General features: G+C 36.9%; 1 protein-coding gene across 1 annotated transcript; it reads left to right on the forward strand.

Annotated features, from left to right (window-relative positions):
- Nucleotides 1–1880: 1880 nt before the first annotated feature.
- Nucleotides 1881–20541, forward strand: LOC128018238 (opsin-5-like). The gene is made up of 6 exons (XM_052603631.1): nt 1881–1974; nt 3159–3321; nt 7680–7807; nt 16506–16644; nt 18070–18265; nt 19193–20541. Exons 1-6 carry the CDS (start codon nt 1887–1889, stop codon nt 19688–19690), a joined length of 1212 nt encoding a protein of 403 aa, XP_052459591.1. The 5' UTR covers nt 1881–1886; the 3' UTR covers nt 19691–20541.
- The last annotated feature ends 4228 nt before the right edge of the window (nt 20542–24769 follow it).

Here is a 24769-nt window from a genome sequence, read left to right on the forward strand (position 1 = left end):
GATATTTCAGACAACTGCACAACTGGAGTGAATTAATTGTAGTTAAACATTTAGTTATTTTCCTAAGATAATGGGTTTCCACCCATTTTTTATAAGTAAATTCATCTAACCCGATTTTTACAATGTGGCTGAACAAGTAATTTTGTACACTAAAAAATTCAAGTTGAAAAAAAGTTGTATCACGAAGAATGATTATTAAGGCAGTTATTCTAGAATTTCTATGCATAATGTTTATTTTTTCCTTAAACTTTTTTAATCTTTCCTCTTTAAAAATGTACATGAATATTTTTTTATAAACTTACATTCTGTAAGATGTCTGTCTTTCTTATATAGTTTTGATACCTGGCATTGATTTATGGCTCTCAATATCTCCTAGTAGGTACATTGCCAGCGACTTCAATGAAATTTCATAATATTCTAAAAGGAGCAATTTGTCCTCGATTCACATAAAAAATAAAAAAAAGTTATTTTGAGTCAGATAATGTGTACCCTTGTGCAGCCAACCATTAAATAAAATAAAAGAGCGAAAAACAAACAAACAGAAAAACAATGTTTGGCTGCATGAAGTCATTTCAGAACAAATAGAGAACAGGCAGTGCCAACGTGAAATGAAACAGTGTTACACAGAATGTGTTTTTGCTGGATTGGCTGTCAGTGCATAAGTAATGTCCTTCTTTGTTTAGCACTATGTAAGCAACACACATTCACTTAAACATCCAATATGTGTGTGTGTGTGTGTGTGAGAGAGAGAGAGAGAGAGAGAGAGAGAGTGTGTGAGTGTGTGTGTGTGTGTGTGTGACATGTAAATATGGTAATTAAGAGAATATTTTAACAAACAAAATATAAACAAAGAATAATAAAATGTAAAAAAAAATTATATATATTAGCATTCTGTACTATTTCTAGGTCACTAATCAAGAATCCAGTATCAAAGAGTGGTATGTAATAAAATTGTTATTTGTATCTTGTTATTATGTGTGCATCTGTATAAAGGTGACTCATTAGGTAAACTGACAGAGATGCGAGCTGTGTCCCTACACCTCAGGCACAGGCTGAAGCATCACTCCTGCATTTCATAACAGCTGAGATGACATTTATCAGCCTCCAGAAAGTAGGCCGTATGGTCATTGACTCCTCCAGTTCTGTATAGATTGTAAGAGGCTTTGACTTTGCATGGATATCAGCACATGAACATCGTTATGTTTCTATTCTAAATAAACTATTCACACACACATACACACATGGCCAGTTTGAGTGTGTGTTTTCAGGAGGATTTAAGGACAGAAAACAAAGAAAGTGTTTGTGAGCTTCTAGTGGGGAAAAACATTATCTTTTGAGAGGGAAAAGGCAGGTCTCTGGGACCTAGATTCTGATTGAACAATCAGGGCTTTTCTTTGGTCAAATATTATTGTTTAATAACCATGAAACTTTATTAACTCTTTCCACAAGCAAACAGTTTCCCACATAGCTGTTTTTAGCCGTTTTCATGCTTTTTCTAAATTTGAGTGTTTATCTTCATGTATTCTTGTCTGAAGGGTTGACTGAAGAACTGACAAATTCATTTTTTTTTTTTCAAAAAAATGTTTATATATATACATTTTCACTCCCTTTTCCTCTACATGTTCCATAAAACAATTGGACTGGACATTTTTGTGCTGGCATTAGCTGTGAGTGGAAATCTGGCTCTTTTCAGAGAGATGAGCTGCTAATCTCAACTGTAATGGACTCACCAAAAAGCTCAATAAACCACAAAGTCCCCTGATTCTGCCCTGAAAACCCTCATCTCACTCATGAATGCTTAATACTTTTTCTTGTTTTACCACAGCTTCATCCTCATGTTTTTCCCACTGTTCATCTAAACTTCTTGTCTTTTATCTTCTCTGCAGATGGGAAATACCACGGAAACTTCCCATTTTGTTTCCAAAATCCCAAAGGAACACGATGTCTTCATGGGTTCTATATACACAACCTTCTGTGAGTCCATGCACTTACAACTGATCTCTTCTACATTATTTATGGACTTTTTAGCCTTTATTTATAGTCTAGAACAGTCAAGAGATATAGTAAAGTTGAGGGAGAGAGAGGAGAAATGGGATGGGGATCTATACATGTTGATATCATACAGTTTATCATGTGGTTTTTACAAATATCATGAATTATTTTTGACATTTTACAGCCTGAACTAACTTTGCCCTGTCATAAGAATCTCATATTACCAAATGTTTTAGGAAACTTGACCTTGATACACAATGTGATCAGGCCAGTTATGTTTCCCTTACATTTTGGACTTCCCTTCTTGACTGTATCAAAAATTTAATTTTAATTTTAAAAATTAAAAATGTAATTCGGAAGTGTAAAACATTCTCATCATTGCAGAGATGTCTTTGTACTTTGTCTTCAAGTCATTGTATTTACATGATTAATTGCATTTTCAACGTATGCTTGGATAAATTAATGGTTAGAACAAAAAACACCATTGACCCAGATACCAAAATATATTTCATGTTAGAATATAAACAGTCAACTTTGAAAGTATTATCTTGATGCTCTTAATGTTCTTTATTGGTCTGATGGTCTTCATTATTGTAAATAAACTGCTAATTCCTAGAATTTCTTAATAGGATGCATTCATTGCATGAAACACCCCAAGGTATTTAAGGTTTAACTGCTTTACTTCATTGCCTGGAAAATAATGTTAGGTAAGCAAAAAAAAAAAAAAAAAAAAAAAAAATGCTGCGGCACCCGGGGAGCAGTTGGAGATTCAGTGCCTTGCTCAAGGGCACCTCAGTTGTGGTATTGCCAGCCCAAGACTCAAACCCTCAACCTTAGGGTTAGGAGTCAAACTCTCTATTAGGCCACAACTTTCTTTTTCATTTTGTTTCTTGAATTACAGCAATACTGTATTGGAAATTTTTAAGTGTTGAGGGATGTTAGAACAAAGCTTCAGAGGTCATTGGCAAATGGAGCAAGAGGACATGCAGCAGTTTTAAGAGTGACTTCAAATCGTAAAGTACCCAAATAAATCATAGCCATTTTAGGTCTTGCCAAGCTGTCAGAGCAATAACAAAACAGTAAAATAGGGGTTGCAGGGTGTTAGAACAAGAAAACCAATAACGTTACTGTCTATTCACCAAAAAAAATTCTCTCTCTTTTTTTAGGTATTCTGTCACTCTTGGGAAATGGCATCCTGCTCCTTGTTGCGTATCGTAAGAGATCATCTCTCAAGCCGGCAGAATTCTTCATCATAAATTTATCTATTAGTGACCTTGGGATGACAGTTACTCTCTTTCCCTTGGCGATTCCATCATCCTTTGCTCACAAGTAGGCAAATGCCACAAGAAGCCTGTGCTAAAATATTCCCAATCCCATATCAGAGACAATGTATAAAGCAGCTATGATTCACCATTTCATTGACACAGGACCAAAGCTGAAGTAGAACTGCCTAACACTGGTGCCACAATGTGACAAATTGTATATAGCTGGATATTGCAGTTGACTAGAAATACCTACTAGTAACCAAAAATGCAGCATGTTGTAATTTTAGCATGCCGAAAATGGTTGAGTCACAATATTAGGCTTTGCTTTTTTCATGACAATCAGAATTAGTCTTGTTTTTTTTGTTCTAGTTATATAAATCAACAATGTATGGAAACCTTTGTCAGTCTTAAGAGTAAAAAATAAAAGTAATAATTGAGATAAAGTTTAAAAAAAAATAAGTTGAGAGAAATAAACTGAGAAAATACAAAAATTGAGAGAAATTCACAAATACAAAATATAAAGTTGTAGTTATGGGGGGGGGGGGGTTGGGGGGGTCACATTTGTGCCAAAAAATAATAATTTTAAGAGATAGACAAAATTAAATTGTAAAATAAAAATGTGAAATTACAAGAAATAAAATGGTAATTGAGATTTAACATTAAATTGTGAGATATATAAATCACATTTACAAGAAATAGTTTCAAATGTGACCTACAAAAAAATATAGAAACCATTCTGAGATATACATTCAAAACTGTAAGACAAAAAACACATTGCAAGATATAAAATTTGAATTGCTAGAAATAAACATGCAAAATTAAGAAATAAAGTATAAATTGTGAGATATACAGACACAAATGTAAGACAAAGTGATATTGTGAGACATACAATCTAAATTACACAAATAAATGTATAGTCATGAGATTTCACAATTTAAAAAAATGGCTTCCATAATAATGTGCATGTGATTCATTGTTCTCTTTCAGTCAGTCACTATTGATGTCACATCGGTAATGTCAGACTAATTGGGATCTCGCTTAAGCCCCTTTCACACTGCCATTCCGGCAAATACAGGGGTAAAGTGTTCCTGTAATTGTTCCCTGGTCGCTAGATTTGGCACTTTCACACTGCCAGTGATGACCCGGTATATGTGCGTGCTTTCACACACAACCCTTGAAGATCCCGTAACGACACGTGACATCAGCGCGTGACGTGTAATGTACGAGTCGAAAACGCTAGGCACATTATACTTTAACTGAAGCAAGCAAACGGTCTCGACGTCAGCGCGGAAAGTGAGGAACTAACTGATCTCTGCTTCATTACAGTTTGCACATATGTTTTCGTCGCGAATGTTGATCTTCCTTCAAAACAGCCGGTAAAAGAGTCGCGCGATAACGCGCGTCATCACTTCGATACGGAATTAGATCTGGCTTTTGTTCACACAGCGCTCGTTCCGGATCGATTAACGCAATGTTACTAGGTCCCCGACCCGGGTTCGATTCGGTAATCAATTCCGGGACGTGGTTGCTTTCACACAGAAGGCGACCAGGCAGTGTTACGGGAATATTGCGGGTCCGACGTGCAGTGTGAAAGGGGCTTTAGAGAGACCAATCCACTTTGAGTGTAAACTAAATTAGCCAATACACATTGGGTTGCAATGATAGCATCCAGCTGCTGCTAAAAACAGCATGAGTATAATAAGGCAACAGGTACAACGCATACTCATCTTTTCGCTTTGGAGCTGTGTGGTCATATCGTTCTGCTTCTGACATCTGCTTTGAGGAAACTCAACAAGTTCAGGGCACTTTTTACAGCTCTCATGTTGGTAGAATGGCTCTTCAGCAGCGGTGTTTTTTTCCTGTGTCAAGTGGGTGGCACACATCAGGCTGCGCTGCCCCTTGTTTGTGTTGCAGGTATCCCCTGTTTGCTTCAGCACACTAAAAGAGCTATCTCTAAAAGAGAATTCAATGATGGATATCTTTTTAAAGCTGTATTTTTAAAGATGCTTCTCTACCCGTGCATTTCTGGAAGCGGTTGTTACCTGTCGCTCGGTGATGGTTACGATCGCTGTCTCACGTGTCTGGGTGTTAAGCATGCTGAGGCAGCATTTGTGGACAAGTAATGCATTCATGACGGAGGGGGGTGGGGTTTGGGTGTTCCTGTGCCTCTGCCTAGATCTACTGTTCACCCTGGCAAGAGCAAGGTGGATGGATAGGTGGGAGGCTAGGGGTGCAATGCTTCTGGCAGTGGCCAGACTGGTCTTACGTGGTGGTGAGGTATTCCCCTCCGAGGAACCGACCTCCGAGGGCTCCTCCTTCCATCTGCACTTTGAAACCAGTGGAGCTTCCGGTTGGCCAGCTTCCGGTTGGCCAACGATGTTGGATTTGATTCCGGATCTGGTGGCTATGCTTGCCCTTTCTACAGAGAGGGTTTGGCTTGAGTGGTAACCTACATCATGTCCTGAGCCCATGAGCCTGCATAATTGGTTTCATGGGGTGGCTAGTGCTGGTCTCAGGGCCTTAACACAGTGCCTTTCTTTCCAGAAGTGCATGATGAGCTCAGTGGGTCGTGGATGGCACCTTTCACTGCCAGAAACCATCCAGTTGGATTTGGTCGAACAAACATCACGCCTCATGCAACAACGTGCTCAGTTGGTGTTGAACTCCCTGGATAAGAGCAGGACATTGATCCCACTGAAAAAGTTTCAGAGGCTCCTGGGGCATATGGCAACTCCAGCAGCAGTCATTGGATTCATGGCAAGGGAGTCCCGAGGTTGGGCATGGCAATGCAGCACTCAGCGGGTCCTAGTCACACCGGCCTGACACCAAACCTTCACCCCGTGGTCAGACCTTGCATTTCTCTGGGTGGGAGAGCCCCTGTAACAGGTCTCCTGGCATTCTGTGGTTTACACAGATGTCCATCAGCTGGGGGGCCATGCATGATGGGCATGCAGTGTCAGGGATTTGGACGGGTCCCCAGCTGCACTGGCACATCAACTGCCTAGAGTTGTTAGCAGTACGCCTTATCTTGAACCATTTAAAAGTGTGCATACGAGGCAATCACATGCTGGTCCACACAGACAACACTGTGACTATTACGTACATCAAGTGAAAAGATGGTCTACACTTCTGTCACAACTTGCCCGTGACCTCCTCCTCTGGAGTCAGAAGCATCTGAATTCACATTGTGATATTCATATTCCTAGTTTGCACAACTGGGCAGCTGATGAGCTGTCATGAGCTGCACTCTTGGGAGAATGGAGACTCCATCCCCAGATAGTCCAGCTGATTTGTAAACATTTTGGAGCCACTCAGGTAGATCTGATTGCTTCTTCAGAGACCTTTCACTACTAGTTGTTTTTCTACCTGACCGAGGGAATACTCTGCATGGACACAATGGCACACATCTGGCCGCGGGGCCTGCGCAAGTATGCGTTTCCCCCAGTGATCCTTCTCGCACATACAAGATCAGGGAGAATGAAGAGCAGGTCCTCCTAGTAGCACCTTACTTGCCCACTCCTGGCTCCTAGTTACAGGTTCTTGAGGGGGGCGAGAAGGTTAAATCCTCCCCAGCCTTAGGATCTGTCTCTATTGCTTAAATCACTATTGCAGGGCTCTTTTGAGCCTTTGCAGTCAGTTGCGCTGAAGTTTCTGTTAATGAAAACTCTGCTCCAGCTTGCACTGGCCTCCATCAAATTGGGAGGAGTCCTGCACGTATTTTTAGTCAATGAATCATGCCAATAGTGTGGGCTGGCCGACTCCCAGGTAGTCCCGAGGCCTTTCTTGGCAGCTCCCGTGGCTCGTGGAGCCTCACTGACAGATATTTGTAGAGATGTGGGCTGGATAACCCCCAACATATTTGCTAGATTCTATAGACTTCATGTGGAGCTGGTATCCCTCTGTGTTCTCACCTCAAATTGGTAGAAGTACCAAGAGGCCCAGTTAGTGTTGGCTTGCTGTAACTGCTCCAGAGTGTCCATACTGTAGACCCTGTTGAGCTATTCCATCCCCCCTCTTCCATCCCCCTCCACAGCGTAAACCTGAGTATGCACTGCACCTGCTGGCTTATTATACTCGTGCTTTGATGTGGCTTTGATGCAGCTGGATGTAATCATCGCATGCCAATGTGCATTGGCTCATTTAGTTTATACTCAAAGTGGATTGGTTTCTCTAAGAGCGATCCCAATTCGTCCTTCATTACCAGTGTGACGTCTCCATTCCCTCCTTCAGGGAACGAGGGTTACAGACATAACTGAGACATTTCCATGTTATTCCTATTTAAATGCCACATTCAAAATACGGTAGGAATTTTTTTCAGCCATTTCAGATCTGTACCACATTTGTAATGTAATGGTGATTATTTTGAAACCCAAAAAACATTCTTGATTGCTTTCTATACCTGCTTCTCTCTCATTCTCTCAGGTGGTTGTTTGGAGAGCTGACATGTTTATGCTATGCTGTGTGTGGCGTCCTCTTCGGCTTATCCAGCTTGACAAATCTCACCGCTCTGTCGTCTGTCTGCTGCCTCAAAGTCTGCTTCCCAAGCTATGGTATACTTCCTTGACACCTTTCGCACCAAATAATTTTTTCTTCCTCCCTGGCCTTCATCTATATCTTAATTAGGAATTGGTTGCAGCTCCAGGATTCCTTTATGTCCTGCCATGATGCATCCCAAAGGAAAATTAATTAACTTATGGATTTTAGTGTGATTATTGGATATTCTAGCTTTTATCAGGCTTTAGATGCCAGGTGTTCATTTGACTTTTTTGGTCAATACTCCCACATATGGACAGGAGCAGTTGGCCTAATTAGAGTTCTTTAGTTTTGCCAATTTCAACTTTTGACTGACTATTAAAAAGATGAAGGTGCGTGTGGGAGAGAGGAGATAATTTAGATGGAGCAGTTTAACAGCATATAGGTGAGCTTGAGAACAAAGATTTAGATGGCAAGGAGGATACCAAGTGAACAGATGGATTCTGTAGGTGGAAGAAAAGGAAATATATTTGGGATGCGGTTAAAGCCTTATTTTAGAGGGCATGTTGCCAGATAGGCTGTGAATTTTTAATTCTGCACCTGATATGTGCCCTAATTAAAGAGTACATTATAGTTAATGTAAGCAGTGTTGGGGGATGTTCACACAGAACACGCTTTTCCATTCCACCTGCCTCTTTTCCATTTTCCATGTAAGCTTGCACTAGACAGAAATATTGGACTTTTGAGCTCGGGTCTTGTGTCTTTTGCAGCATCTCGCACATGACACATTATAAAAATGTGGCGTTTAAATCCAAATAAGTCAGCTTTTTAAAAAATCTAATGTCAAGACCTTGCATTTTTTCCCATTCCATTGCTCACATCTCACATTTTTCAAAACAAAAACATTCTGTGTAAACAGAATTTAGGGGAACCAAGCAGTGTGTAAGCATTCCCATTCATCTCAATGGTAATTGCTTGGCTGATTCACTCATAAGTTCACAGCCCGCATACTACCATCTCAGAGGATCTCATAAGCAAAACAGTAGTTTTAAATTCTTTATATTTTACATCCTGGCTATGGTGTCATAAACAGCAGTGTCCATTCAATTAAATGGGTCACGTTTGTAATGTCGAATCAAATGGATGAAGATGGACTCTAGCTAGAAATATGCTAGTGTACTTTAGTTTGCTGAAATAAAATAAAAATAAAAATCACTAATTATAGTATTTTACCATTAGATAAGTATATTTCAAAGGATATTAATAGTCATTTTTACATATGACAGTAAATATCATAAATCTAACCTATGGGTTTTCTAATCATATCAGGATCCTGCCTTGACAGTCCTGTCCATCTTGTCTCTGTTCCATGTTTCTTTGTTTGTTATGTGTCTAAGCACATGGTTCTGTCTTTGTTCGTGACTGCCACATGCTCCCCTTGTCCCACCTCCTTGTTACCCCTAGTCACGCCCCCTTGTTTAGCCCTTGCCTGCTTGATTGTTTTCACCTGATCCTCATGTGTACTGCTCTATACATGTATATCGGGTTCTCTTTCCTTGTGTCTCTGCTGGTTCGTTTTTGGTGTTTACCTGTTTCTTGGGCCAGAATTTATCCTTTTGATCTTGCTCAAGTTGTTTTTGATCTCTTGTCTACTTATTCTATATCCTCGGTTCCTTTTTGGCCTTTTAGTTCTATCTAGTTCTTGTTTTTTTTCTCTCCTGAAGAGAAAAATCCTCTCTCTTTTTTTTTTATTTAGGGTTTCATTTACTCAGTTTGAGAGACACTTAGTCACATTTATATAGTACTTTTTACATTACAGATTGTCTCTTAGCAGCTTTAAAGTGTTACACAGGAAAAATCATGTGCTCACAATGCAAGAGAACAACAGAAAAGAGTCAGTTTATCAGTTAAAGTCAGTTCATTGTTCATTCTGTGATGTCATCGTCCGGCTCAGTTCAGTTCTATTCCTATACTTTCTGTGCCAACAGTATCAAAAAATTAAGTGTCCCCAACTAAAGGTTAGATTATTGTAATGCTTTATTGGGTGGTTGTTCTGCATGCTTAATAAACAAACTCTAGCTAGTCCAAAATACAATAGATAGAGTTCTTACTAGAAAATCTTGGGTATTCAAGGGTGTAACTTTGGTTTGAGAAGTGGGGGGGACACAAAATGGGGAAAAATGTTTTCGATTTGAATCCCATTTCCTCCATTTACATACAGTTAGGGACTATGGTGATACAAAATCCAGGAAATAATTAAGTTGTTTATAATGATAAATTCTGCCAAAAAGAATAATAGGCTACTATGTAGAAGAAAAAGATGTCTTACTTTATTTATTGTTGAATACCAAAGACAAAGTCAAAAACGTTCACTAAAAATTTTCCGCCTCACCTATGAAATATGAAAATGTGCTAGCCTGTTTCTGACATGACATAATTAAAATTAATTACCTGACCCTTTACACAGCACATACTTGCAACTCTGAGCTACTTCTCCCTGCCTCACCCTCCCTGTCTTTAATCAGCTTCACCTCATCTGTTCTCTGATATGAAAGCATGGCATAAAAAAAAATAAACAAAAGTTCATCGCAACTGAAACTATACTATAACAGTCAACAGAAAAAAATATCAGGGCCTGATTCTGTTTCTCTCCCACAAGTGAATGTAAATAATTTGAAACCACACTCATGTGATGATATGACCATGTAAAAATAATATTCTAAACAAATAACAACACGCAATTTGGCTCCTACAAGAAGAACATTTAATTTGATAATATTCAAACTGTATTCACTATTTATCATGTACACTTCTTCCCTTTTATCACCAACAAATCAAAATCACCTGGCCTTTCATACAGCACATAACCTACCTGTAACGTTGTGCTGCTACTGCTTTTCCCTATCTCACCCTCTCTGTTCTGAAGCAGCTCCACCTCATCTGTGCTCTGATATGAAAACAACTGAGTTATGATCATATTGAGTCCACATAGCCAGAAAAGAGTCTCTGGATGTACATTTTAAAAACTGGGTGTGCCACATTCATTTTCAGATTAATGTGTAAAAGAAACCCTGACTGCGTATCAATAACTTTACAGACTAGACTGGGCTGATGTGTAAAACTATACTCAGGCTCACCACATAACCATAACACTATATTAAATATAGTCTAACTCAGGCTACCTCGATATTAAGTCTTTTCTTTGAACAAGTAAATCAATTTTTACAAATTAACTTCCATTTTAAATGAACAAATATTGTGAACAACAATAGCTCAAGTTTAGAAAAACATTTATTATTAAGACTTATTTTATTTCTGCATCTGAGTATAATGAGTTGAGTAGCCTATAACAGCAGCCAGAGTCTGCTTGTCATACATTGCTGACAGAAAACGCTGCTGTTTAAAGTGGACACAGAATGTTCTAGGCAACATTAAATGTTTAGGTTAGCTAGCTAACGGTCTGAAGTTACCTAGCAACAGTGTATGTTAACGTTAGCTCATCAACAGGTGTAGACCATAGACTGTAAAAAAATAAGTAGACAGACATTTTGATTACCATGACCTGAGCTAATTTACTTAATCAACCAACTCACATCTCCTTTTCTTTTTTTTCATCCATGAAGACATTAAAGTCATCTGTTGCTGGCGTTTCATTACTGACTGCGATACTGGCAGTAGAACTTTCAGTGCGCTTTTTAGAGTGTGCACGAGACGTCCCTATGAAGTTATTTTTGATTCAAAATAACTGAACACCTTTGGCAGTGCGATTTGTAGTTGTAGAGAAAAGCCACACATGTGTATCAGTAAATTTGAAGTCACAGAGATAAATGTTTTAAGAGTTGCAAACCTGTAGACTTTTTTTCTCTCCCACAAACACAACACAACAGTTACACCTTCTCAAATTCTTCATTGCAGGTGCACAAATCCTATTCTACAAATCACACATTTAGAAACTCGTACGCTCACATTTTTGAAACAATTGCTGCAGTGAATGTGGTGCAAAACGCATTTACACACCTGCATCAAGAAATGTATAGTCGTGGAGAAATGTTGAACATCCACAAATCAGTAGGTGAATTCATCCAATGAGAGTTGCACACTTGTAGAATATTTTCTCAGAAATGTCTTGTATATTTTTCTAACACAAACACAAAGTACATAACTACAGCTGCTTGGATCTTCTGCGATGACACTGTTTTTCGCTTTCAAGTGACAAGTTTCGCGCTCTCCCTTTTGTTTTCCCAAAGCGTCTTAGCAGACGCAGTACAGGTGAAGTATCAATAGGGAACAAATGCTCCTCATTTTAAAAATAATTACTATTATAGTGCTGTCCTCATTTATATCTCTGTTATAGTCATCAATAATAATAAGAATAAATGTTTTTAGAGTCAGAATGATTTCTGAAGGATCACGTGAAACCTGGAGAACTGGAGCTATTGTTCTTTAGAATTGTAGTTTTAGAGTTTTTACTGTATTTTTAATAAATAAATAAAAACTGAGCAAAAGAGATTTGTTTCAAAACTTTAAAAACAATATTACAGACCTTTTTTTTTTTGAATGGTGGTGTATAGTCTATAATTTATTTATATTTTACTTATATTTATTTTCAAAGCAGTTTTTAACACATTCCACACTAGCCCATATATATATATATATATATATATATATATATATATATATATATATATAATTGAATGCTAAATGACATTCATGACATGTTGATTTGACCAGACTTGAAATATTATTACTCGTAAGTTTCACTTTTTTTTTTTTACCCAAATCCTGAGTTGAGCCTTTTGAGTCATTTTTTGGTAATTTTTTCATTGTTTGGGTAGTGTTTGTGTTACCTAGCTCCTGGGTCAAATGTTACAACCAGTGTTTGTGCAGTTTTTGTGTTACACCTGGGTCTTGAGTCAGACGTAACCCAGCGGTTGAATTATTTATCGCTTGGATTTTTTAGTCCTCTTCAGGAGAGAGCAGTTGAATTGTTTTGAACATTTTTTTTTAATTGCCAGTTTGAGGAACAGACACATTCTCTAATATAAGTGAAAGAGTTTATATGTGCTGAGAATTATCTGACTTTGCGAATTAACTGACTTCTGTGATGAAATTGGTCAGTTTAGTCAGTCTGTCTGCTTCCTGACCTGGGCCCCAATTAGTCAAGTACAAACTCTAAGAATATGTGCCATATTTCTAGAGAGAAGAGCAGCACCACACCAGGAGGGATGAGGATCAGATCTGCCAAAAAACTTGTCTATGAAACCTATGTCATTCTGCAGGGACCAGCCATTGAGTGATGACAATCTGACATGTACTGTATTTCATAACCGTGGTAAGAAGTGATCTCCGACTGGCGAAGTCTAACACAATCAGTGCTGATGTGAATAACATTCTTAATGAATTTGCATTTAGCATTAGCCAGCATTTGTAAATTTGTCAAGATGTCAGGTGCTCTTGTTCGCTGTAAACAGTGGACTATGGTGGCTGGTTCACGTTCCATACAATAGAATCACCGGTAACTAGGGCAATAACCCGCTAAGCTAGTTGTATACAAAGCCATATCTAAGGCCCTTACATTCTCATTATACTCAATTAACCCTCAGGTTGTGCTCAGATACCTATAACACTTGTGGTGTTCTCAGTCAAAAATAACTGGCCTACACAAAATAGCTTATAAATCTTTTGTTATGCAATGTTATCACCAAATATTAGTATCAATCTTTTTGTCAGCTTGTTTTCTTTCAATTAGAACTGGTCTTGTATTTTTTTTTTTTTAATGATTGATCATCGGCCTCATTGATATAAGCCTAGGGTTTGGGTTCTTCTCACTGTTGTAGCATGAGGCTGTACCTGTAACACAGTCAGGTTGCACAGGTAGTCCAGCTCCTCCAGGATGGTACATCCATATGTACCATCAAAAGGAAGTTTTCTGTGTCTCCCAGCACAGTTTCAAGAGCATGCATTAGATGCCAGAAGCCATTACATGAGGAGAGCTGGACAGGGATGTAGAAGGGCAACAACCCAGCAGCTTTGTGCTACTTTATACAGTGAGGAATATGAGGAACACTTCAAGTCAGAGCTCTACAGAATGACCTCCAGTAGGCCATAGGTGTGGATGCTTTGGGCCAAATTGTTGGAATCAGGCTTTTGCCTTTCAGGCATTTGCCAGAGAACACCAGAATTGATTGGTCCATCATTGGTGTCCGGTTCCCTTCACTGATGAGAGCAGGTTCACACTGAGCACATGTGACAGAGGTGAAAGAGTCTTGAGAAGTCGTGGGGAACATTATGTCGCGTGCAACATCATCCAGCATTACTGGTGTGGTGGTGGGTCAGTTATGGTCAGGGGAGGAATATCCAGGAGGATTGCACAGACCTCCACCTGTTAGCCAATGGTTAGAAAATATATGGTTAAAATGTTTAAAATCCTTAGAGCCACTGTAAGACCTAACGCTGGTGCAGTGGGTCCTAGGTTCCTCCTGGTGCATTATAATGCCTGGACCCAGTGGCTAGAGTGTGCAGTTTTTAGATGACAATAGCAGTGATGCCATTGACTGGCCCTCATATTCCCCAGACTTGAATCCAACTAAGAACCTCTTGGATATTAGTTGGATCAGCCTTTAGTTTTTTATATTGATTTTTGGTGTGATTTTAAATCCAGCCCTCATTGAGTTGATGATTTTGGTTTCCATTGACTGTTGTCACATATAGACTGTATATAATAAATATTTTTAAATGAGACTTGAGATCCAATATGTGATTTAAGAGTTCCCTTTTTTTTTTTAAGTGTACTGTATGTGAACATGAACATGATAAACATGCTTCTGAAAGGAAAACTAGTTGACAAAAAAGGTTGAATCCCATTTTTTTTAAATAATATAGCACAACAACAGATTTATAAGCAATTTTTTGTAGGCCGGTGTTATTAACTTTATTATTAAATTTGTAAAAATAAACACAAAACCAGTCCTAATTGAAAGAAAACAAGCTGACTGTTACGTTTATGAACTTTCTGTTTCCTTATTTGGTCTTCCTGTTCTTGTTTTGTTAATTGATTATTCCCCACCTGTCTCCAGTTCCCTCATTACCTTCTGTGTGTTTAAATACCCAGTCTGTTCAGTTCCTCCTGGTCTGTGATTGTCTATGTTAATGCTGTTATTTGTACTGTAACCTAACCTAATGTGAGTAAACTCCTCTTTTGATCCCGATCCTCCTCAAGCTCTTTTTCTTTCGTTTAGCATACACCCCATAATTGTAACACTGACAAAAAGATTGATACCAATATTAGGTGATAATATTGCTTAACAAGAGATTTATAAGATATTTTTTGTAGACCGGACATTTTTGACCGAGAACAAGGTTGAATAAAAAAATTAACAAAAAAATAAAATAAAATCAGTCGCAATAGTTATCAATAAATCTTAGTCTAATGCGATAACATTAAGTAACATTTTTGGGAGAAAGATATTCTCTGAGGGTTAAAGTTTGGATGTGTGTCAATAGTTCTGAAATCTTCCCTGTCAGCCTAACTATTTCTCTGCATTTATCACTATTGAATCCCGAGAGAAGGCTACACTATAAATGTGTGCAAGCAGTGCAAGACAATAAAAGGAGAAGAAGCCATTACACGCTGGCATAAGCAAACTAAGCGGTTGTAGCCACCAACCAATATATTCATTTGTTTTGTCATTTAAACAACCTATGACCGTGTTGGCTGATCTATAATGCGCCCTGGATGCTGTCCTGTGGATCTGTCGGATTAACATCACTTAAATTGAACCATTTGATGAAAAGTGGGTGGCCAGAAAGATGTTCACGTTTGATTAAACATACGTAAATAGCCTTGACGCCAATTTTTTTTAGCTAGTTTTAGATTAAAGTTTTTGTCTTCTGTGTAAAATAGGTAGCCTATATATTGTTTTAATGAAAATAAGCTTCAGTTGTTGTTTTAGATTTACAGATGGCTTTCTGAAGTGTTGAATAGTTTATGTTGTTAAAATATAATATTTAGCTGTTTTTCAGTACACCATATTAAGTAGGCTACTACTGTAAGACTTTGAATATTAAAGTGCTAATGAACACCTGGCCACTGCTACTGTTACAGTTAAAAATCATAGAATGATAAAAACACACCAGGCAGACACTTGTGTGATGTAAACATCACATCTACAACATATACATTTGATGCACTCATTGTTTGGATTAGAAAGTAAAGAATATAAAATTAGTTTGATAGATAATATCAGAAATATGATGAGAATTAAGTTATATTTTAGCAGTTTAAAAAAGTAAGACAGAGATTCCAACAGAAAAACAAAGCTTCACAAAGCTACAATCGCAAAAAAAACACTCACAGCAGACAGGATTTTAATGTTCTATGGCCTATTAAAAAAAAAAAAAAAACGTATTTGTTTATGTACTTTTGACAAATTACAAGAATAAGGGAATAGGGATGACTAATGTTTGATCGATAACTCATCTACGCATAGCTTTCTTGGTACAGAATATTTCCCTTGTATTATATTATGCAGTTATAAGTGCATGTAAGAGATGAATGATTGAGACAACAGGAAGTAATGTGCTACTAAAATAAAAAGGATTTGGTTTCAAAATGTGTTTTCAGTTTTCCTTTTATGTTTCTAATCAGTAGTTTATATGTAATATTGTAATGTTTATATCTAGTATTATATTTATACACAGTATGAAACATCTAAGAGGGAACAATACTTTTCATTAAAACCTATGCTAATCTATGATTTTGCTTTCCTTTAACAGGGAACAAATTCTCCTACTCTCATGCCTTTCTGATGATAGTGGGGGTGTGGTGCTATGCCATGGTGTTTGCTGTGGGTCCCTTAGCAAATTGGGGTCACTATGGCCCTGAACCCTACGGGACAGCATGCTGCATAGACTGGTAAGTGCCTGGGAGGATGTTAATGGAAGCACTAAAAGATTCTCAGAAACACAGACAAAGAAAGCCAAAAAGTCAGCCTAAAGGTGAGGTGTGCAATTTATATGCCATTAGTGGCACCACGGCTGCCGCAATACTATGGTTTTTGGTGTGATTGTCTGGGCATTGCAGTTGTTCAGGTGTTCTTTGTCTTTGTTTGTTTGTATGTGCTTGTTTTTGTGTTTGTGCGTTTTTGTGTGTGTATGTATGTGTCTGTGTGTGTGTGTGTGTGTGTGTGTGTGTGTTCTGGGTAGTTGATTACTGACCCAAGTCAAAAGCGCCATATTCCAGTGGATAAAATTCCAAAGGAAAAATTTAACATGTGATCACTTTGATAGTTTGTGGTGCCACAGAGCTACGTTGTACTTTTCACTCATTGGAAAGTCAACCTACTGTACAAATAGCTTATTTATAGTTGCAAAATGAACTGGGATAGGAGAGAGTATATTATCATCAAAAATGACACACTAGTAATCGAATGCACTGCATGTTCTATTGAGATCGCATGCAGTGTACTCTAACAATATTACTCCACTCTTTTTGAGGTTTTATTTTTGGATGGTGCTGCCTTTGAGACCACAATCACTGGCTGGTCTCAGTGCCTTATCCATTAGGCCACTGGGGCTGGGGTTTATGTGCCCCCAATAATTCTCAGTATTGGACAGGTGGTCCAGTGACATTTGAATGGTATTTGAAACAAACATAGTGAACTAGATCAAAGTGTACTTCAACAGCTCCTCAGAACATTCATGTAGCATTTCTAAAGTTTTAGGACTAAGAGGTTTTGTGTTTTATGTCTGGATTGTGGAATAGATAGCCACAGTAATGAGGCCTAAATTCCATTAGCGGGTTAATCATGTAGTCAGTGGGGTTTTTGTTAGACAGGCAGAAACCAAAACATTCTGAGAAATGGATGCCATAGACTGAAGTCGAGAAACACAAAATTTGATTAATGTCTCATTCAATGGCTCCTCAAAACTTTGGTGCGGTATTCCAATCATCCAAGGACTAAGAGGCTTTGTGTTTTACATCAGGACCAAGGAGGGGAGAAATCCAATACCCAGGTATTTACAAGAATTGGCTAAATGATGGCCAGTTTAGTATAGGACTGTGGCAGTCTTGCTTTGAGCAAAACCTCTGGGTTATGCTCTTTAACCATTTTGCTTAAACCCACCCTGGATGGACCTTGAACTCACAAACTCAGGTGGCCCAGTGATACTGAGCATATGAAGAAAGACATATCAGGGTCACTAAAATGAAAAAATAAAAATAAAATAATAATAATAAATTTATCCCAGAGAATTAAACTGTTCAGAGGTCCCAGAAACTCTAGAATTGCTCCTGATTACCGTCACCACTGATATGTACTGTCCTCTTTTCATCTTTCAGGTATGCGCCAGGCCAGGATGCTCTGTCCATGTCCTATATTATCTGTCTCTTTGTCTTCTGCTATGCCCTGCCTCTCGCAATCATCCTTCTCTCCTACATTCTGATTCTCATCACTGTAAGAGGGTCACGACAGGCAGTACAGCAACATGTGTCGCCACAGACCAAGACAACAAATGCACATATCCTCATTGTAAAGGTGAGAGTGCAAACCTCTGTGCTTAAGGACTGGGTGCAATGATATGCAGAGTAATTTAAAAGAGATTTTCAGACTCCAGGAAACCCAAGAAGGATTCAAGTGGGTGCTAGAGGGCCATGAAAAATGATGTTGGACGATATGGCCATTATTTTAGACTTTTAGAAAGAAGCTGTCTGAGATGGCAAACGGGAACATGGTTTATGTAACATTAGCAGTGGATTGTTAGCTGTTTGATAACATATTCAAGTGAAAGGATAATTGTATTACTTACTGGTAAATGCATATACCCAATGTTGGTGAGAGTGATACATAAAATGCATTACCATTCTGATACTGCACATGAACTTGTAGACAACCCTGTGCAATTTGTTCTTCCTCTTCTTCTTTTGAATTAGTTTCTGGTTCAGACATATGTGCCAAAATTAATCCAATATAGTGTAAGTACACTAACTACAGGGTGAAAGTGGAACAGGTAGTCCAAGCTAGTGTAATTGTGAGGAAAGAATGTAGTGTTTTTCCGGTTGCACTTTATTTTACAGTACATGTACTTACATGTACTTATATTGTACTTACAGTGTATTTATAGAGAGTTCTGGTAATACAATGTAACTACATGGGGTAGGGTTAGGTTCAGGATTAGTACCTAGTTATTACATAGTTATTGTAATTACTATAATAAGTACATAGTATGTACATCGGGAACAGGACTGTTAAATAAAGTGCTACCGTTTTTCCCATGCAATTTTAGGGAAGAAGACATAATTGTCACGTCACTAGTTTTAAGGGATTAAAGTAATGACTGCAGGGGGACTTAATTTCTACTGTTGAAAAGTACTGTTTCCGCTGCTAATGAAAAATGACCCATTTGCTTCTTTTCTCCAGAAAATGTGGAAATGTTCTCATAAGTTATTTCTGTTTCTCTCATAGCTCTCAGTGGCGGTGTGCATTGGTTTTCTGACGGCCTGGAGTCCTTATGCTGTTGTGGCAATGTGGGCCGCATTTGTGGAACACAGTAAAGTCCCGCCTATAGCCTTTGCTTTAGCAGCTATCTTTGCCAAATCCTCCACCACCTACAACCCTGTGGTGTACCTGGTATTCAAGCCTAACTTTCGTAAATCTCTGAGCAAGGACACTGCTCATATTCGCAAACGAATATGTTCCAGTCCGTGTAAAGGAAGCCCTGTGCCTGGTGAGAAGGATCTTCAACGGCAAACATCTCTACGCTGCAACAAGGATGCCAGCAACTCTACTCGACTCTCCAATGGCCTGGTGGACGGCCATGGGGCTTGTCTTCATTGCACAGACTCGGACCCTCATTGTCAACAGACCCCACCTCAAAGGACTGCCCGTGTGCTGATTGGTACATCCTGCAGTGAGGTTACTGTGAGTCAGCTGCCGGAGAACATGCAGGCTGACCTTCTGTGAAGGCTCTCTAGGCTCTCCTCATGCCAGGACAAGTGTGAGGAATAGATGAATAGGCAGCCTCAAAATTAAACTTCGGGCCAGAAGTTTGATGTGTCAGAGACAAACTGTGGTCACTTCTGATACTGATGTCATGTATAAGGAGCTGCAAAACAATTGACCCTGCACCTTAAAAAGGTTACTGACCAATCCTACCATAGCAACTGTTGCTGTTCACAATTTTTATCAGACTAGCTTTCGTGGTTTTACTGAAGGCACAGTAAAACTTTGATTCATTCACTGTGAAAAATAAAAAAAAATAGTTAAATAAGGTAAGGAGCTGCAATTTTCTCAACTTCAGTAGTTAGTTGTACCTAATTAAAACTAGAACTAGTTAGTTGTACTTAAATATAACACATTTTTGAAAGGTATAATGGTTGATCTTACTAAAGTTAAATTTATCCATGCATATGGACCTCACTATTTTTCAATTAAAAGGTCTCAATTAATGAAAATGCCTCAATCTTCTGGTGAAACAACAGACTATGCTACATCCAGAACATTGTGGCTATAGGAAAAAACGTTTTCACAACTGTCTAGCCCTGAAAGTTAATAAATGTATAATTGTGTAGCAAATGTTGATATGGATATATTCAAAGATCTTGGCAAACCTATCCAAAATGAACATTAATCACAGTAACGGTAACCTAAAATGTAAAAACACTGAAAACACTACATATATCATCAACATGTTAATCTAAATAACAATTAATGTATACATATTTGTAAGTCCCCATGTTTTGATGAAACATGCACATTTAAATTATCCAAGTGCAAAGGATTATAGGTATTCCTCTAGCCACAATGTTATTTTAAAAGGCTACTCACTTATGCAACTATGTGAGTTTCAAATTGTTTAACCTTTATAACTTTACATAAGCAAAGTTAAACAATTCATAACCTTAATTTGCACTTTAAAATTGTGTGCATAGTAACCTAAAGGAAAATATTGAATACATTGCATATGAAATAAAAAATATTAATACTCAAATCAAGTCAAGCTGAAGTCATTAGCGGCAATTACAAGCATGGTGGAATGAGTGATCAAACTTGACATTATAGTTTATCAATATTTAAAATTACCTAAAAGCTGGCTTTTCCTTTTTATTTTTATTTTATTTTTTGTAATGCCAACTTTAAATATTATATTACATGTAGTGTGTATAACAAATTGGAAGTTTTGAAAAGATGGAACATTCTGTTGGCTTGTCTGAACCAAGGAGTCAGTTTTTACAATTCTAATTGATTGTTTTTACTATAGATGAAATGCATTATCTGGTGCCCCAAAATAAAAGAAAGAAGGAGTCATCTGACATGCTCACACTTAAATGACATCTGAGCACTACATTAATTTAGTGCCGCATGTGAGAACCACATCATTGGTTGTATCAGTAGCAAAAACGATCCATGTATTCTGACCAAAATTTATTTTTGCAAGCAATATCAACTACTCCATTTTGCTGTCCTCTGAAAACCCACATAGGTCATAAAAATGTTTGTGTGAAAATCTCTATTTAGCTCATTGCGGTGAACCATGAATTTGCCACGATCACCAACATAACAGGAAACAGTGGCTGACTTTGTTTAGCTAATAGCACAGCTTTTGGCTGTTCAGATCTTGTGATATTAGAGGAAGGCAATTAATCTTTCAATGAAGTAGTGACAAAGAAAAAGAGGAGATTCCTGCGTGCCATTACTTACGTTCCCCAGAACACTAACTTCTCTATAGAGAAAGAAAGAAAGAATAAAAGAAAGACAAGGGTCAGCTAAAAGAGTAAGCCTTGGGGAGGACATGAGTTTTATGTCTTGCTCAAGAGCACAACATCCGACATCTATGTCAGCAGACAGTCCGTATGCTGTCCTGACATTAACATCCTCATAAAATGCTCTTTGTGTTCAACAAAAGTGTGTTTTATATCTGCGTATATTATATATTATGCAAAGAAATAACTGAAAACTTGCATTTAATATTAGTTTTTTTAAAAACCAGCTGCAATTAAAATAATAATAATAATAATTACAATTTGATCATCACATGAACTAAAAGACATTTCTGAATGTGAGAATATATCATATGACATTCGGCAACAATGCAGCATTTATTGCTATTTTTATCAGTAAGCTATGATAGACTACAACAAGACTCTCTGATTTAGGTTTGAAAGTAGAACAAGTTAAATTAGTCAGATGGTCTGTAAAATTTTCTTATAGTAAATATCTCAACTTAATTAGATTTTCTTATTATTTGACCAAAACATATGGCTTTAGATTATTACTCACTTTCCATAAAACCCTTAGTGTCCAGAGCATATAACCCAATAAAGATATATATATATATATATATATATATATATATATATATATATATATATATATATATTCTACAGTAATCGTGTGTGGAAGTACACTGTGTAAAACAATAAGGTGACAATCATATGATTAAAGTACAAAAAATATGGTTAATAGATTTCTCACAATAAGCTGTTCATATCAAATTTCCCCCAAAATGTTATAATTTCTTGAAGAAAATTAAGCTAATTTAACCTAACATTCTTCCATTGTCATTACTTTTTTTATGGTGATTGTTATTGAATCGTTTAGTGCATCACATACTGTATCAGGTACTATTTTTTTTTATTATTAATATATATATATTATTTTTTTTAATTGCATTATGGTAATGATAATTGGCAAGGTAGTATTCTTAACTGTCATGAAAGCACAATGTGAAACATCTTTATCTTAATTTTCATTGTAAAAATATAACTAGTTATTTTATTTGATTTTTGGGTGAAACATGACATGGAGATGTTATTGACCGATTAGCTTAGAGTGACCTTGCCGAGAATCCGTAATGACTCCTTGTTTGAGTATAGACTAATCCTTAGCCTGGCCTCCGGTTTAAAACAGCTATGGCCTGCGGGAACTGTGAAAATCCTTCTATAGCAGTTGAACTGAATTTCACCCCTTGATTTAAAACCTTATTTTTTCAGGCTGTGAGCATTCATTTCTGACTAATGTCACACTGGCACTATGTGAAGTCATCTTTACTCACAGGGCAGGTTAAACCTAGCAAAACCTATCCCTAAACCCAGCCTTAACCCATCACTCACTTCATCTGGATTGCTAATCTTCTCCCACAGTCACCCCAGAGTGATATTTACCTCTCAGTGTTGATCTACAGTTTCTTGAACAAGTGTTTTCCTCACCTGTACATTATAATGGTGACAGACCCAAAATGAGATTTAAAGTTAACTAAGGTAAATTAATTTAATTGTCGGTTAAATCAAGTTGGTTGTTTATTAGCACTTATAAAGCACATATTAATGCCTTATTCTGAATGATCATATTTTAGATCCCATAATTTCACCCAATACCTAAACTTAACAACTACCATACTAACTATTAATAAAAAGCAAAATAGGTTTTGTGTTTTCTTTCCACTTATATAGCGTTTTCCCCATTTCGTCATAATTTGCGTACAAAGTTCAAAAGCTGGTTTGGATGTGCTGATATTATATTCAAACAACAACAAAAAAAAGTGCCATGGTTTAGCTTTGCTGTGTCCTGTAAGAAGTTTCGGTAACACTTTATAATAACTGCATGCTATTAATCATTAGTTAAGCATTAGGAAACAGTTAATTCATCATTTATGAAGCATTAATATACATTTATAAGCAGTTTATAAATACATATACAAATGCTTCATACCTGATTTAAAAGCATATCTATAATGTATTTAATAATTGTTTTTTTCATACTTTATTAATGATCAATTTATCATTTCTAAATTAAGTATAGCATTATTTACACACCAGTTATTAAGGAGTTGTCAGTGGTTCATAAGATCTCTTAGAAATTGTAAGTAAATTATTAATAAACAATTTAAATGTGTATTCATACATCTTTTTATTCAGACATATAGTAATAGTTACTTATAGTGTTAATAAATGGTTTATTAACATGTATTTCTACTGTAATTCAGGGTTAATTCAGGTAGTTATAAAACATATGTAGTTGTTAGTTAACTATTTTTTGTGAGCTCATCTAAAGTGAGGCCTATTTATGCCTTTTAAAGCTTTTACAAATGAGATTTAAAGGCTGTTAATATTTCTATGTTCTGTATCACTGTGTTGTGTTTGTTTCTCTTTTTTTTTTTTGTTTAGAAGATAACTGAGCATTTAAATATCCTTTATAAATGCTTCACAAGGCATAACTAGTCCTCACTTTAGATGAGCTCACATAAATAGTTAACTGACCACTACTAAATGCTTTATAACTACCTGAATTTACTACATTTATTGTGATCTTATGAATCTCTGGCAACTCCTAAGTAACTGGTTTGTAAATAACGCTATACTTCATTGAGAAATGATAAATTGATCATGAATAAAGTCTGAAATTACACATTATAGATATGCTTTTAAATAAAGAATAAAACATTTATATTTGTATTTATAAACTGATTATTACTGTCTATTAATGCTTTATAAATTATGAATTATCTGTTTACTAATGCTTAATTAATCATTAATAGTGCAATTATTATAAAGTGTTACCGAAGTTTCTGTTAAAGGGACAGTCACCAAAATATGAGAGTTCTGTCATCATTAACTCACCATCATGTCATTCCAAACCTGTTTTTTTTTTCTTTTGTGAAACACAGACACACAAACACAAAATATATTATTTAATGAAAATGTTCTGTAGCGCGTCAACAAGACATATTGTGCAAATTTTGATGCTGATGATTAAACAAAAGAAAAACTGACAGAAAGTCATACTTTTGGAACGATGTGAGAATGAGGTAATGTTTGCAGAATGTTAATTTCATGGTGAACTTTTTATCTTTCATTTCTGGTCACACTGACCATTCTGTGAAATATTGTGCATATTCTGTAAATAAAAACACAACAGAGATCATACTTCTGGCTATTATCTTTATTAAGTTTTGGAATGCACTGTGCAAATAAATGTTTACATACCATGCAATAGTAATTTTGGAAATAAAAGTTTATTATACTAAAATATAGCTGCATCTCA

Source organism: Carassius gibelio, chromosome A8 (genome assembly GCF_023724105.1).
Source record: "Carassius gibelio isolate Cgi1373 ecotype wild population from Czech Republic chromosome A8, carGib1.2-hapl.c, whole genome shotgun sequence".
Lineage (NCBI taxonomy): Eukaryota > Metazoa > Chordata > Actinopteri > Cypriniformes > Cyprinidae > Carassius > Carassius gibelio.